Below are 14,641 nucleotides of genomic sequence, written 5' to 3' on the forward strand. Positions count from 1 at the left end.
TCCCATTCATCTTGAAAACCACCACTAAAAAGATGCAACGGGGTGAGTGGTCAGGATGGCGACCAAGTAGGACTAAGTCACTCCATCTCCCAGCCCAGGCCTCCAGCTTAAGTGTTGTGTACCTGAGCCAGAGCAGATGTTTTGAGGCACTGGGGCGACTGCGACCCGGCGGAAGGAACTGCTTGGTGACCTAAATTTGGAGACCCGCCATCATCCTGCGGGGCCCTGGAAGGCTGCCAGAGCTCGGCCTGGTGTTGGTCCGGGGGGTGGCACTTTCATGCCACCCCCCGGGCCAACACCAGGCGCCGGAAGAGAATGGGCAGCGCCCAGGGAGGAGAGACTGAGGAAATTAGCAGAGTTGAGAGAGCCAGGAGCGTGTTCCCCCGACTGAAGTTGAGGCAATGATGGGAACCCCAGATTGCTGGGGGAGGAGAGTGGGCTGTCCCCACGTCCCTCCGGGAGGCGGCCCTGCCAGACCCGACCGAGCAGGAGTAGCTGTGGTTAAACAATGGATCTCGGCTTGCTAATGGATGGCCCTCAAGAGCAGCTAGGGCAGTGTGAGACCAGATCATGTCTCAACATGAGGTTCACCCCCTGACCGAGAGGCCCAGAAAGCTCCTGGGCTTCAGTGCACATGGCACGACTGACCTACAAGAGACGGGCAGGCAGAGGTCCCAGCTAGCAACATAACGCATCTGAATCGGGAGAGGCTGAAAGCGTGGCCTAGTCATCAGGGCCCGCTGCTGCATCCCAGGTGAGGAGAGGCCTGGGGGGCAAGAACCCCATACAGCCCAGGTGGAGGCACCTCCAAACAGAGAATCAGAGCCCTACAGCTGGCCCCAATACTGCCACCGCAGGATCAAATGGAAAGCTGGGAGTAGAAGGGGGCGGAGTGGGCCCATTCATCCTGACTCTGCACCGCGATACACCGAGCGGCCACAAGGTGACAGGGGTGCTCGGCAGAGGCCCACACCGCAAGAGAATATTCCAGCACTCAGCTCCCCATAGAGGGAGCAGTGATGTTCTCTGCAGATGCCCCCCAACGCAACAGGAACATGTCCTCTGATCAAAAGCAGAGACTGAGAGAAACTGGGGTCCTGGCGGAGTCTGTGGAGACTAACAAGTTAGAAACGGTTACAAACACACATACTAACACTGTGGAGCCTGCTAACGACCCTACGCAGGTAGAACCCTGTGTCTCCAAGAAGGACTTGAGGACCCAGCCCACCTGGATATAGAACGCTCATCCTCAAGAATTCGATTTTAAGGTGCAGAGTAACCCTTGCTGTTGCTAAAGAGCGAACTTTTGCTGAGTGCTGCAACAGTGGGGATCACCTGGTGATCAATTTAGGGAGTCGATATGCACGTAACCCCCCTGATTCTCGACTATGACAGCCAATAAGGGGAAAAGGGACAGATCGGTCAAAGTCATGTTACGCAAAACACCCGGATTAAGCAATGCAGAAATTACGGAACCAACCGAAACCAGAGATACGGATGATCCGCTCACCCGAGCATTCATTGAGACTCTATTCTCTTCTCTAATGGAAGACTTAAAACAAATGAAGACTGAAATAGTGAGGGGCTCGAGTAGAGATGAGGAGATTGAACTTCTCCAGCAAGAGGTCATTCCCGGAAGGATCAGCACCTAGTCCTCCAAGCGCATGCGGAAGACCTAGATAACCTCTCTAGGCGCAACATCATACATATTCGTAATATTCTGCATGGTGCAGAAGGCCAGGACATTGCTTTATTTATTTATTTATTTTTAGAATTGTTTTAGCGCAAATTAAACCCAAGAAACCAGATATCAGAGTGCTTTACATGAGCACCAGTTCCGTGATTAAGTGATTTGCCCAGAATCAAAGGATGTTGAGCGTGGTTGCCGAGACTCGAACCCGGTTTCCCAGCTTCGAGGACGACCAGAGCCACAAAGCTACATCCTCTCGTTTGTGGTGGGTCTCTTTTAATTGATCCTAGATGCCCCAGACGAAATGGAGATTGAATTGGACTGCACGCACCGATTGGGCCCGGCGAGACCCTCTCTGGCCCTGCCACCAGATATCCTCACCTGCGTGCATGATTTCCAATTAAAAGAGCGTATCTTTCAAAGAGACAGTAGCGCAGTCCAGTTCCAAGGGCATCAGCCTCTCCTGTTTCAAGACATAGCAGCCTCTATTGTACAGAAAAAGAGGGCTTTCCAGCCAATCACAATGCACCTCCAAGACAATAAAATCCCAAAGTCGTGGGGGCACCCATTCCGCCTCATCTTTTGCCTCAATGGTTAAACTCAACAATCCTGCTCATTTAAGGAAGCTCATCAATTGTTGAACATCCAGGAAGAATCTGCGGCAAGCCCACCTACGACTGCCGGGTCGGGCAGAGGGCGTGAAGCAGGGAGCTGGAAAACAATCAACTCTAGCTCATTACGGCTGCGCCCACACCCGACGTGAGCCATCCTGTGACAGTGCTCGAGTTTAAAGTCGTCCCATGAACATGAGGCCAATATGGTCTTTTTATATCTATACAGCCATGCGGAGGCCTGGAGGGAGCAGGGTGGTCCGAAGACCCGGAACTCTTCCACCTCCTTCTAGTGGGAATACACACCCAGGATGCTTACAATACACTTTTTTGATAGGTTGTTAGTTTGTATTAAGTTGAGGTTATTATTTAGTACGTGTCCCCCCTCTGACATTTCTATGCAACCCACCAACTCCCTATGCTACCCCGACAAAGGCCCAGCTCGACCAACACACAAATACAGGCCAACAGCAACCACCCCTGTGCTTCACAGCACGACACACTAGCTTCACCTCACAACAGTCAAAATTACCCAGACTCTTAAGGTACTGACCTTGACAGTTAAGGGACTGACTAGCCCCATTAAATATTGTGTAATTCTGCCATACTTAGACCACTCTGGGGCCCACATATGCCTTCTTCAAGAGACCTATCTCCTACCCGGGGACACACACAGACTCCGAACTAAAGCATTCCCGCAACAGCTCTTTTCCTCTTTATCTCCATTAGAAAGCAGGGGTAGCAATCCTCATTTCAAGTACTTTCCCTGGTAAGCTAGAGCCCAAACATGTAGCGCTAAAGGGAAGGCTGTTGACATATTCCTTTTACGCCGGCTCTCAGACACTCACAATAGGGTCAGTTTACACCCCCAACGAGGGTCTAGTGGAATATCTGTCAAAGGTGGTGCACAAAATCAGCGCTTCCCCAGACAGAACAATCCTACTGGTAGGAGACCTAGTTATAGGCTTTGATAATGCCCTAGATAGATCAGCCCAGAGACAAGGACATACTGGAGATCTCTCTGAAGAGGGAAAACAGATGCTCACTGATGCAGGTCTTTTTGATATATGGTGAGATAAGCACCCCATATCTAGAGAATACACCTTTTATTGACACTGACACAAAACTTACTCGAGGACTGATTATTTTTTAGACACAATGAGTTTACGACCCTACATTAAACAAATAGATGTATTGCTATGCTCACTTTCAGACCACTCAGTGGTCACCCTGGCCATTTCCTTGCCACATGTCCAGACCTCCTCCCTGACCTGGTATTTTCGAGATACACTGCTGCACCACCTAGAGGTGGTCCAGCGGATCTCAAAGCACTGCAAGACCGTTTGGAATTTAATGATACTCCCGAAACCTCCATAGCTGTGCTTAGGGATGCACTAAAACAGTGGTTAGAGGACAAATCATAGCAATCACAGCTTCAGATAATAAGACCCGAATGGAGAAAAGAGAGCTCCTGACGCAACAAACACAGGAACTAGAACGCATACACCAGAGAACTGGGGCACCCAGGGTATGGAGACAACTCGAAGCCACGCGCTCTCAGCTCGCAGCACTAGATATAGATAGGGCAGAGTAAGCAGCACTCAGTCTCCGACACACTTTTTTGCACAGGCGGGGACTGGGCGGGGAGGTTATTGGCTCAAAGATTAAGGACACAGAGTCAAGCTCCAGCATCACCTCCGTGATTACCCCCATTGGTGAGGAGATGGTTACTAACCAGCACATAGCAGAGACCTTACGCCAATATTACGCAGAATTCTATCAGGCACAAAATCTCTCCTTGCATACCCAAGCCCGGTACCTTCAGGGAGTGCCCACTTCCACAATGACACCAAGTCAAGCAGAGGACATTGAATCCCCTATTAGAATTGAGGAGGTAATCTCAGCTATTTCGAAGCAGACACCACTTAAATCTCACGGACGAGATGGCTTTTCGTCTTTATTTTACAAAACTTTCAGCATCGTTTTAGCTCCTATTCTCACTACGGTATACATCACTATAGGGACATCATCCACTCTCTCTGAAACAATGCTAGAGGCCTCAGTGATCGCAATACACAAAGCCGGGAAAGATAAGCTTCAATGTGCTTCATACAGGCCCATTTTCCTCCTGAATGTTGATTTTAAGTTATTCACGAGCATCCGCTTGTCCTCTCTCCTTCCTGAGTTGATTGACCCCGACCAAGCAGGATTTGTCCCCAGAAGCCAATGTGCAGATAACACCAAGCGATTACTCCACCTAATAGATAAAGCCCAACGATTTGACACTGAACGCATGCTCCTTTTGATGGATGCTAAAAACGCTTTCGACAGGTTCAACTGGACATACTTAGAGGCGATATGGCAGCACTTTGGGCTCCCTGAAAGATTCATAGCTTGGGTTTTCTGTGAATATACCAGTCCAGCAGCCACGGTTCATGTGAATGGTCATACATCTACCCCTTTTCTCAAACAGAGAGGCACACGCCAGGGCTGCCCTATCTCCCCCTTGCTCTTTGCATTATATATGGAACCAGTGGCCCACAGAGTTCGGGATAACCCACTCATTTTCGGAATACAATTGGGAGGACACACATACACTCAGTTTACACACAGATGATGTAATAGTGACTTTTGAAAATCCCCGGACCTCCCTTCTGGCTTTTCTGTCCGAGCTGGATTAATTTTCGCTACCAGAGGTTTAAAAATGAACGTTTATAAGTCACAAGCCCTCAGCCTCACTCTGAAACCGTCTACACTAAACGATCTGAGAAACCCAAATCCCATTCAGTGGACCCCAATAGTGATTCCCTACCAAGGGAGACAACCATCAGCGTCCTTACTTAGCACCATAACGTTAAACTATTCCCCTTTACATATCAGAGAAGACCTGCACCAGTGGCTACCACAATCATTTTCCTGGCTTGGCCGGATAGCGGCTGTTAGAAGGTTCATACTACCAAAGATACTATTTCTCTTTCACACCCTTCCACTGGAACCACCCCCAGGAACAGTGCGTAAGCTTCAGCAAGAACTGCAATCCTTTATTTGGGCGTACAAGAGAGCCCAAATGTGATGCGATCTAAGCTGCAGGCCCCAAGGGGAGGGCTGCATTGAGATTCCAAATCTCCAGGACTATTATTGGGCAGCCCAGATCAAAGCGTTCATGGAATGGTCGCACCCAGAATCTGAAAAGTACTGGCTTTTTATGGACAGGGCTCTGGCAGGGCGGTTGCTATGGTAGGATCCTTTCCTGCCAAAACCAGCCAGGCCAACCTCTTGCTTGTAACGCAAGCCCCCTAGTGGCATGGGAAAGAATAGTGGAGAAAAGAGCTCTCACCACCTTCCCGTCCCCATTGTAGAGAACCCTTCTTTCTCTCCTGAGATGGATGCAATGACCTTCCCGTGGTGGACAAAGGAAGGTAGCAGATCGATTGGAACACTTCTTCGATGCGGAGGGCCCGCTTTCTTCCTGAAGCAGAACGGTCTCCTTATCAGAAATAAGACATTGGGTCATGTACTCCAGTGTCTGCCCACAGGCGCAGCGTCACCCTACCGTATTCGAGCAGTGGCTATTATCCAAATCCAATGACACCTACCTTATTTCACAGATATATTGTTTAATAAGACAAGCCCCAACACCTCATAGGACGCTGAGTCAAAAAAGATGGGAACTAGAATTATTGCGTACACTTACTCACAGAGGACATATATTACAGAGCTAAGCACACTGTGCGTAATGTTTCAGGTGTAGAGACCGCCCCAAAATAAGCAACCTATAGGTATTTTACTCCCGCCAAACTTCACAAAGGCAACCCAACAAGAGATCCCCTGTGTTGGCGCATATGTGGATTACCTGGCACCCTGACACACATATTGTGGGAATGACCCCAACGAACTCTGTACTGGGCGCAGGTACTTAAGGATATAGATACTCATTTCGATAGAGAATTGCCTCGGTTTCCAGCATACATCCTCTTAGGCTTACCGGACGTCAAATAGCACTGGCCTGGGGCGTCCCTTCAAAATATACTTGAACACTGGGGAACGACCCGCTTCACTACCGTGCGGGATGGCTGCATCGGATGTGGCACATTCTCAGCATGGAGCGGATTCCCCTTTCCCCTATTAATCAAAGCGCCTCGTTCCATGCTCTTTAGAAAACCTTCTTAGAGCTGATGTCCGAATTTAGAAAACTCACGCAACCCAAATTTTTGCGATGTTTACGTCTCATAGACCAGACGCAGACTGCTCCCTAGGATGCGGCACAACAGGTTCAGTCCTTTGACAGCCGCGGGGAAGGGAGGGAGGAGGGGAAGGACATTGGGGAGGGGGGAGGATGCTGGGGGTTTTGATTTAGAGAAGTCTGAAAGCTTCTCCTATTTTTGTGAGTTGTTACAAGACATATTTTCATTATTTTTGTGATTATTCTGTTGAAATTTGGGTTGCGTGAGTTTTCTAAATTCGGACATCAGCTCTAAGAAGGTTTTCTAAAGAGCATGGAACGAGGCGCTTTGATTAATAGGGGAAAGGGGAATCCGCTCCATGCTGAGAATGTGCCACATCCGATGCAGCCATCCCGCACGGTAGTGAAGCGGGTCGTTCCCCAGTGTTCAAGTATATTTTGAAGGGACGCCTCCCTGAGCCAGCACCCACCTGCCAGCTCAGCGAACCCCAGCCAGGCCGCCGACAACCTCACGAAGTGGATCAGCAACTGCGCGGACGAGCTCGCCCCGCTGAGGACCCCGCCCAGCAGACCCGGCAGCAAGAAAGCCCCATGGTTCACCGACGAACTCAAGAGTTCCAAGAAGAACTGCAGAGCCCTCGAGAAAGTCTGGAGAAGGGAACCAACACCAGACAACATGACCACCTTCAAGCTTGCCACCCGGAAGCACCACCAGCTGATCCGCGCCGCCAAGAAAACTGCATTCAAAGACCGGCTGGACAACAACGCACACAACTGCAAGGAACTCTTCAACATCGTGAAAGAGCTTTCCAACCCCAGCGCAGGAAACAACGACATCACCCCATCACAAGACCTCTGCAACTCCCTCGCCTCATACTTCCACAACAAGATCGCGGACATACACAACAGCTTCAACAACCTACCAACGCACACCACAACCGAACAACCACCCCCCACCACCACCCTCCACGCCTGGACTCCGATCAGCACCGAAGACACCATCCGCACGATGAACTCCATCCACTCCGGATCGCCGACCGACCCCTGCCCTCACCACGTCTTCAACAAGGCCGACGCTGTCATCGCACCCCACCTGCGAGACATCATCAACACATCCTTCGACACCGCCACCTTCCCTGAGAGCTGGAAGCACGCCGTACTCAGCGCGCTACTCAAGAAACCCACAGCGGACCCCACCGAACTCAAGAATTACCGCCCCATCTCGCTCCTCCCGTTTCCAGCCAAAGTCATCGAGAAGACCGTCAACAAGCAGCTGGCCGCCTTCCTTGAGACAAATGGATCCCTCGACCCCTCACAGTTTGGCTTCCGAGCCAACCACAGCACCGAGACCGCCCTCATCGCCGCCACCGATGACATCCGAGCCCTGATGGACAACGGAGAAACAGCGGCCCTCATCCTCCTAGACCTCTCCGCGGCTTTCGACACTGTATGCCACCGCACCCTAGTACAGCGCCTCAGCAACGTCGGAATCCAGGAGAAGGCTCTGGAATGGATCATCTCCTTCCTCGACGGAAGAACACAGAGAGTCCGCCTACCACCGTACAAGTCAGAGGCCACCGAAGTCATCTGCGGCGTCCCTCAAGGATCCTCGCTGAGCCCCACCCTCTTCAACGTCTACATGAGCCCCCTCGCGGCCATCGCACGCCAACACAACCTCAGCATAATCTCCTACGCCGACGACACCCAGCTGATCCTCTCCCTAACCAACGACCCCGCCGCCGCCAGAGCCAACCTGCACGAAGGGATGAAAGAGGTAGCAGAGTGGATGACGACCAGCCGCCTGAAACTGAACTCAGACAAGACGGAGGTCCTCATCCTGGGCTCTTCACCCTCCGCCTGGGACGACTCCTGGTGGCCTCCCACCCTGGGCACCGCACCCAAACCAACAGACCACGCACGCAACCTGGGCTTCATCCTGGACTCCTCCCTCTCCATGACCAGGCAAGTCAACAACGTCTCCTCGGCGTGCTTCAACATCCTACGCATGCTACGGAAGATCTTCTGGTGGATCCCCACCGAGACCAGGAAGACCGTCACCCAGGCCCTCGTCACTAGTCGACTGGACTACGGCAACGCCCTCTACGCCGGTACCACCGCCAAGCTCCAGAAGAGACTCCAGCGGATCCAGAACGCCTCAGCCAGACTCATCCTCGACATCCCGCGAACCAGCCACATCTCCGGACATCTGAGAGACCTACATTGGCTCCCCGTCAACAAAAGAATCACCTTCCGCCTCCTCACCCACGCACACAAAGCCCTACACGACCAAGGCCCGAGCTACCTCAACAACCGAATCAACTTCTACGCTCCCAAACGCCACCTCAGATCAGCCAACCACGCCCTCGCCGCCGTCCCCCGCATCCGAAGAGCGACTACAGGAGGAAGGTCCTTCTCCTACCTGGCCGCCAAGACCTGGAACTCCCTCCCGACCGACCTGCGCCTGACCCAAGACCACCTCTCCTTCAGGAAGAAGCTGAAGACCTGGCTGTTCGAGCAGTAGCGGCACCCCCCTCCCCCCAGCGCCTTGAGACCCTACGGGTAGGTAGTGCGCTCTATAAATGTCGTTGATTGATTGATTGAAATCATACAAAACAATAAATAAATGTAAAGATAAAAAGATACAACGACAGAAAAGGGCTTGTAAAAGTGACTTTCAACATTAAATTAAGATCTGTAAATAAAAAATGAAGATTTACTTGAACTACGACCAAAAGTACATAGAAGCGCTATATACTTGCCAAATCTCCTTTTTTAATTAGATAATGTGGTTCATATTTTAGTTGTAGTGATTATTGTACCCAAAAATATCTCATTTATGAATACCTGACACGTATTATATGCAGGGAGCTGACACAAAACTGGCACTTTGGATGCTTCCAAAACCAAAGGATATTGGCAGCACTTGACCTATACATAAATATTATGTAAATGTACAGGAATTTATACAGCGCAAATCACCGAGCGGTTTCTAAGCGCTTGCTTAGGGAACCCGTCCTGGTATTCCCCTGTGAGATAACCCCGGCAGGGTATCGCAAGGTGAAAGCCAGGCATCCCACCGCGAGGGGCCATTGTGGAGATTAAGTAAGCTATTGCCCAGAGTTGCAGAGTGTGAACCGAGTAGGCACCGGAGCGAGAATTGTCGAGTCCATGGACATTTTAGTACTCAAGACCCGGCCGAGCTGGGAATTGAACCCTGGTCCCGGGCTGACCTCTGCTTCCAGGTTTGTCTCCTCTAACCAGTGAGCCACACTTCTCCACGATAGCAATTTGTGTAATGAAAAGTGTTTTGGCACTTAGTGAAACATGGCTTTCAAGAACACATATGTTTTTTACATGAAACTAATAATGCTCACAATTGGCAGTCTTTCAGATACAGATAACACAGGAATTTCTTCTATGGTTTTGAAGATTATTTATCACTTGCATGAGTTGAAATAGTCTAGCTCTTCAATGGTTTCAGAATGCAACATAGCGTTTCATTCAGCTGCTGCGACTTTAGTGAAACGTCCGTGCTGCAGTAAAATGCCAGAAAACAGTGTAAACAAATGCTCGTATCAATAACAACCCCTGCTGTTGCAGCTACTGTAATCAGGAAGTGCTCCGCCATATTGCAATTGAGCACAGTCTTGATTCGTTTGGATTAACTGCAGGAATTGGCTTTATTTTACTGCTCAGAAATGTAACGCAGGCCTTCTCTTGCTGTTTCAGATCCCAGGAACCTCTTCTGTTGCAGTTAAAAAGAATTGGAAACCTTTGCATTGCCCAGCACATCCCAAAGGGCTAGGCCAACAACAGTCTTCAAAGACACGCATGAACGCAGTGGCAGCAGAAATCAAGCAGATCCGAGGCAGGAGGAAAACTGCTCGCATGCTGATGGTGGTCCTGCTGGTCTTTGCGCTCTGTTACCTGCCAATTAGTATCCTCAATGTTCTGAAGAGGTAAAGATGCATCTGATTCCTATCACTTACCACTGTGAAGACTGCATGATCGCTGAACTACTGTTTATTAAGCAAGATAATTGTCAATAGCCTGAAACAAGCATTAGCAAAACCAATGGGTCTCGGCAATCCAAGGGCTATCGGCATTGTCAAACTCAATACCTTTTAGCTATGCTGAATAGCAGCATGGCTGCTGTTCTGCATTGCTGAAAGTCATGCAAAAATCCTAAGGATATGGTGGCCACTTCACTTTTTTTCCTCAAGTAACACACAAGCAGGCACACATGCATTAAAGCCCCAGCCCTGCTGCCTCTGAAAGAGGAGAGGCAAGGCAGGTGGAGCTTGGCTCAGGGGGGTTTACTTATCTTTTGTTTAGGAGGCACAAAAGAGCAGTTAAAGATGGGGAGGAAGGCGCAAAAAGAGAAATTAAAGCAATCTCCACCTGCGATACCTGCAAAATGGGGAACTGAGCAGCTTTCATGTTCTTATTCTGTTGGGAGAGGATGTGGGTTAACGGATAGAACAGCTGACTTTAAAGCTGGGGAACCAGGGGGCATATTATCAAGGGGGTTTATCTCCGCTTTTTTGGCTTTAAAAGCCAAAAAAGCGGAGATAAAATTATCTCCCTATTACCTAGCTGTCGCTAACACCAGTTAGCAACAGCTAGTAGGAGATAGCAACCATCTTGGGCCCCACTTTGCAGGTCAGTGATATTTATAACTAATGACATGCAAAGTGGGCGTGCCAAGATGTTAGCAACTGGAAACAGTCGCTAACATCGCTATCTCCTATTACCAACTTTTGGAGATATTTGCGCTAAGCGCGAATATCTCCAAAAGCTAACACCTGCCCTGAGCAGTTCTTAGCCATGTTATCCAATGGGAGGTGGATAACATGGCTAGGAGCATTAGCTCGGTAATGCATGAATATAGCTGACTTTTCAGCGATATTCATGCATTGCAGCCGATTTTTATCGCTTTTGCGATAAACCTTGGTAATGGTAATACCAAGGTTTATCTGCAATAAAAATCGCTGCAGCTCAGCGGTAAATTTTTGTCTCTAACCAAGCAATAGCGATAATTATCGCTATTGCTTGGTAATATGCCCCCAGGTTCCAGTCTAGGCTGGAGGTTCAGAATTCAGGGGCATATTATCAAGGGGGTTTATCTCCGCTTTTTTGGCTTTAAAAGCCAAGAAAGCGGAGAAAAAATTATCTCCCTATTACCTAGCTGTCGCTAACACCAGTTAGCGACAGCTAGTAGGAGATAGCGTCCATCTTGGGCCCCGCTTTGCATGTCAGTGATATTTATCACTAATGACATGCAAAGTGGGCGTGCCAAGATGTTAGCAACTGTAAACCGTCTCTAACATCGCTATCTCCTATTACCAACTTTTGGAGATATTCGCGCTAAGCGCGAATATCTCCAAAAGCTAACACCTGCCCCTGAGTAGTTCTTAGCCATGTTATCCAATGGTAGGTGGATAACATGGCTAAGAGCATTAGCTCGGTAATGCATGAATATCGCTGACTTTTCAGTGATATTCATGCATTTCGGCCAATTTTTATCGCTTATGAGATAAACCTTGATAATAGCAAGGTTCGTAAGCGATAAAAATCGCGGCAGCTCGGCGATAAAAATATCCCCCCTAAACCAATATAGCGATAATTATCGCTAGTTGTTGGTAATATGCCCCTAGTGATTCTGGGCAAATTACTTATTCTCTCCGTGCCTAAAAATGAATGTGCCCTGGGGCTGATGTAAAGTTATCCAATACCTTTGGATTGAGTTTGCGCTATGCAAAACTGCAAAAAAAATTAAAGTAACACCAGCTTGAAATGTTGTTGCAATGCAGTTATTACAGTTTAACAATCTATACACAGTTCTAAATGCAGCCCAGGTTGGAGAAGAACAGTGAGCTTGTAAAAACACAAGCTCAAACATAGCCGCAGCCCATGGAGAGAGGCGGGCGGGGGAGGGGAAGGGTGAGTGGGGGGTAAAAACCGGAATTGAGATAATTTAAGGTAAGTAAACAATTTAATTAAGAAAACGCGCGCTACGAAATTTGTTTTATTAATTTCATTGTTTACTTACTTCCAATTATCCATATTCCGGTTTTTAGCACCCTCCACTCTGCCCCTTCCCGGGCCGCCTCTCTGCCCCACTGTAACTCCCTCCACGGGCCGCGGCTGCTCAAACAGAAAGAATAAGAAGCTCCTAAATTGAAGCAATGGACGGATACAAGTACTTGGTCCATGCTCTGTGGAAGGGTTAAACACAAGAAGACGCATGACACATGCATGTCATGGGCAAATGGGGACAATTGATAGGAGAGTAATAATAGAGTGAGCAAATGGTAAGCCCATTGGTGAGCTGAAGTCGACAGATTAAACATGACATATCTCTTTGAGACAGCGGATGCGCGTCTATCCAGACCTAAAAAGGACCACTGGTTATGTAGACCCGTTTATAAATAATTTTGACATAATTTATCCCATTTCTTCCTTATTACTGATATTCGTACCTTAAAATGTAGGAATCAAAAGTAGGTGACTACTTTATTTTTTGGAGGAATTCTAGTGTCTGCACAAGAATTGGTATGGATTCACTATTGTACCATGTGGCAAACATATAACACCGCAGAGCTTGTTAGGTGTAAATAAACTACTGCATTTTCATTTGCAGTGTCGTTTTTCCTACTGTTCTTTATGACTGATGTACAGACAAAAATATAAATCCTTGTGAATGTTTAGGTCGAGGAAATCGTTGCTAGCCGATGATTGCTGTAATACCTGCAAACGAAATATGTAAGAACCGTTGCCTCCTGTAATATTTAACAAAAGAGTGAAGATAGAAAAAGCTCACATTACTCGAGTTAGCATAAACCGGACAATGAGTTCTCCTTCCAGAAAATAATGAATCATTGCCAAGTGTAATGGCATACCATGACTCCTGGCTGCTAACATTTCATTTAATTTTCAAAGGCCCTTTACAGAAAATGGTATCATCTTCATGATGTACAAGCTGTTACGCTATCGCTGCCTCAGTTGGCAGCTGTGTTCGCATCACTCCTCTGTGGTTACAATATCCATCTCTGACAATTTTGTTATTGGTATATTGTCATTTTTGTGAACTGGGGTTCTGATTTGCTCGAATTTACATTTCAGCCATTGGTGAACAGGATGTCGAAAACTAGTGGTAATATACTCGCCATATTCAATCGAGTTAATACTTACAATTGCTTTAATGCTGGGATCTGTCCTTTGGGTCACATATATATATATATATATATATATATATATATATATATATATATATATATATATATATATATATATATATATATATATATATATATATATATATATATATTCACTGAAAAAACCATAGGTTTCACACCAGTTATAGTTAGGTGGAAATTTTACTCGCATAAAACCATTGAAATTCCCACATTATAGTTAGTTGGACTCACTATAACTTGCGCGTGCAATGCACTGCTGATGACGTCACATATTACATCACTCATGACATGGTCAGTGACTTCACTCATGACATCACTAATGACATCTCAAATGACATCACTGATGACCACATCCTTGTGACACAGTGGCAGACCTCCTATCAGCATAAAATAACCTTTGACACACACATTCAAAAATATATACTAACATTTTCCTAAAAAAGGAGAAATGAAATACCAATTACAACATCTACATACACATCCCTTCATTCACCAACAGTTCTATATAGTCACTCATGCAAGTACTTAATCATCATATGTACCCATACACCTATATATCCTGCTACACACTAATACTCATCCATATAGTTACTCACACACAAATTCACACATGCAAATAAACTATCAAAAAACCATTTACTTGATTATACTGCTATATACACACCACTACACATACTTCTACAGAAACGGAAACATATTTACTCTCTTAAACAATCAATTATAAAAACACATACTCACTAACCCACCCATACACACAATCATCCACCCATACAGTCTTGCACACATGCTGTCTTCAAAATACATACATTTCTTTATTTTGGCAAAACCAGCTGGAAAAAGTGCATTACGCGTTTCGAGCTACGTAAGCCCTTGCTCACATGCAACAATTGTATGTAACATTTTCATTTTTATTGGTGACCTCCCAGCCCCGCCCTCTGATCAAATCACGTGAACATAA

At 47.4% G+C, this 14,641-nt stretch overlaps 1 protein-coding gene across 1 annotated transcript in view; it reads left to right on the forward strand.

The window, feature by feature from the left end:
* HCRTR2 (hypocretin receptor 2) overlaps positions 1-14,641 on the forward strand; it is an 880,720-nt gene that overhangs the window by 512,066 nt on the left and 354,013 nt on the right. The window contains exon 4 of the mRNA XM_086925213.1: positions 10,214-10,443. Coding sequence (XP_086781339.1) covers positions 10,214-10,443 — 230 coding nt within the window. The remainder of the gene's footprint in view (positions 1-10,213; positions 10,444-14,641) is intronic.

This window comes from Lissotriton vulgaris, chromosome 6 (genome assembly GCF_964263255.1).
Source record: "Lissotriton vulgaris chromosome 6, aLisVul1.2, whole genome shotgun sequence".
Taxonomy (NCBI): domain Eukaryota; kingdom Metazoa; phylum Chordata; class Amphibia; order Caudata; family Salamandridae; genus Lissotriton; species Lissotriton vulgaris.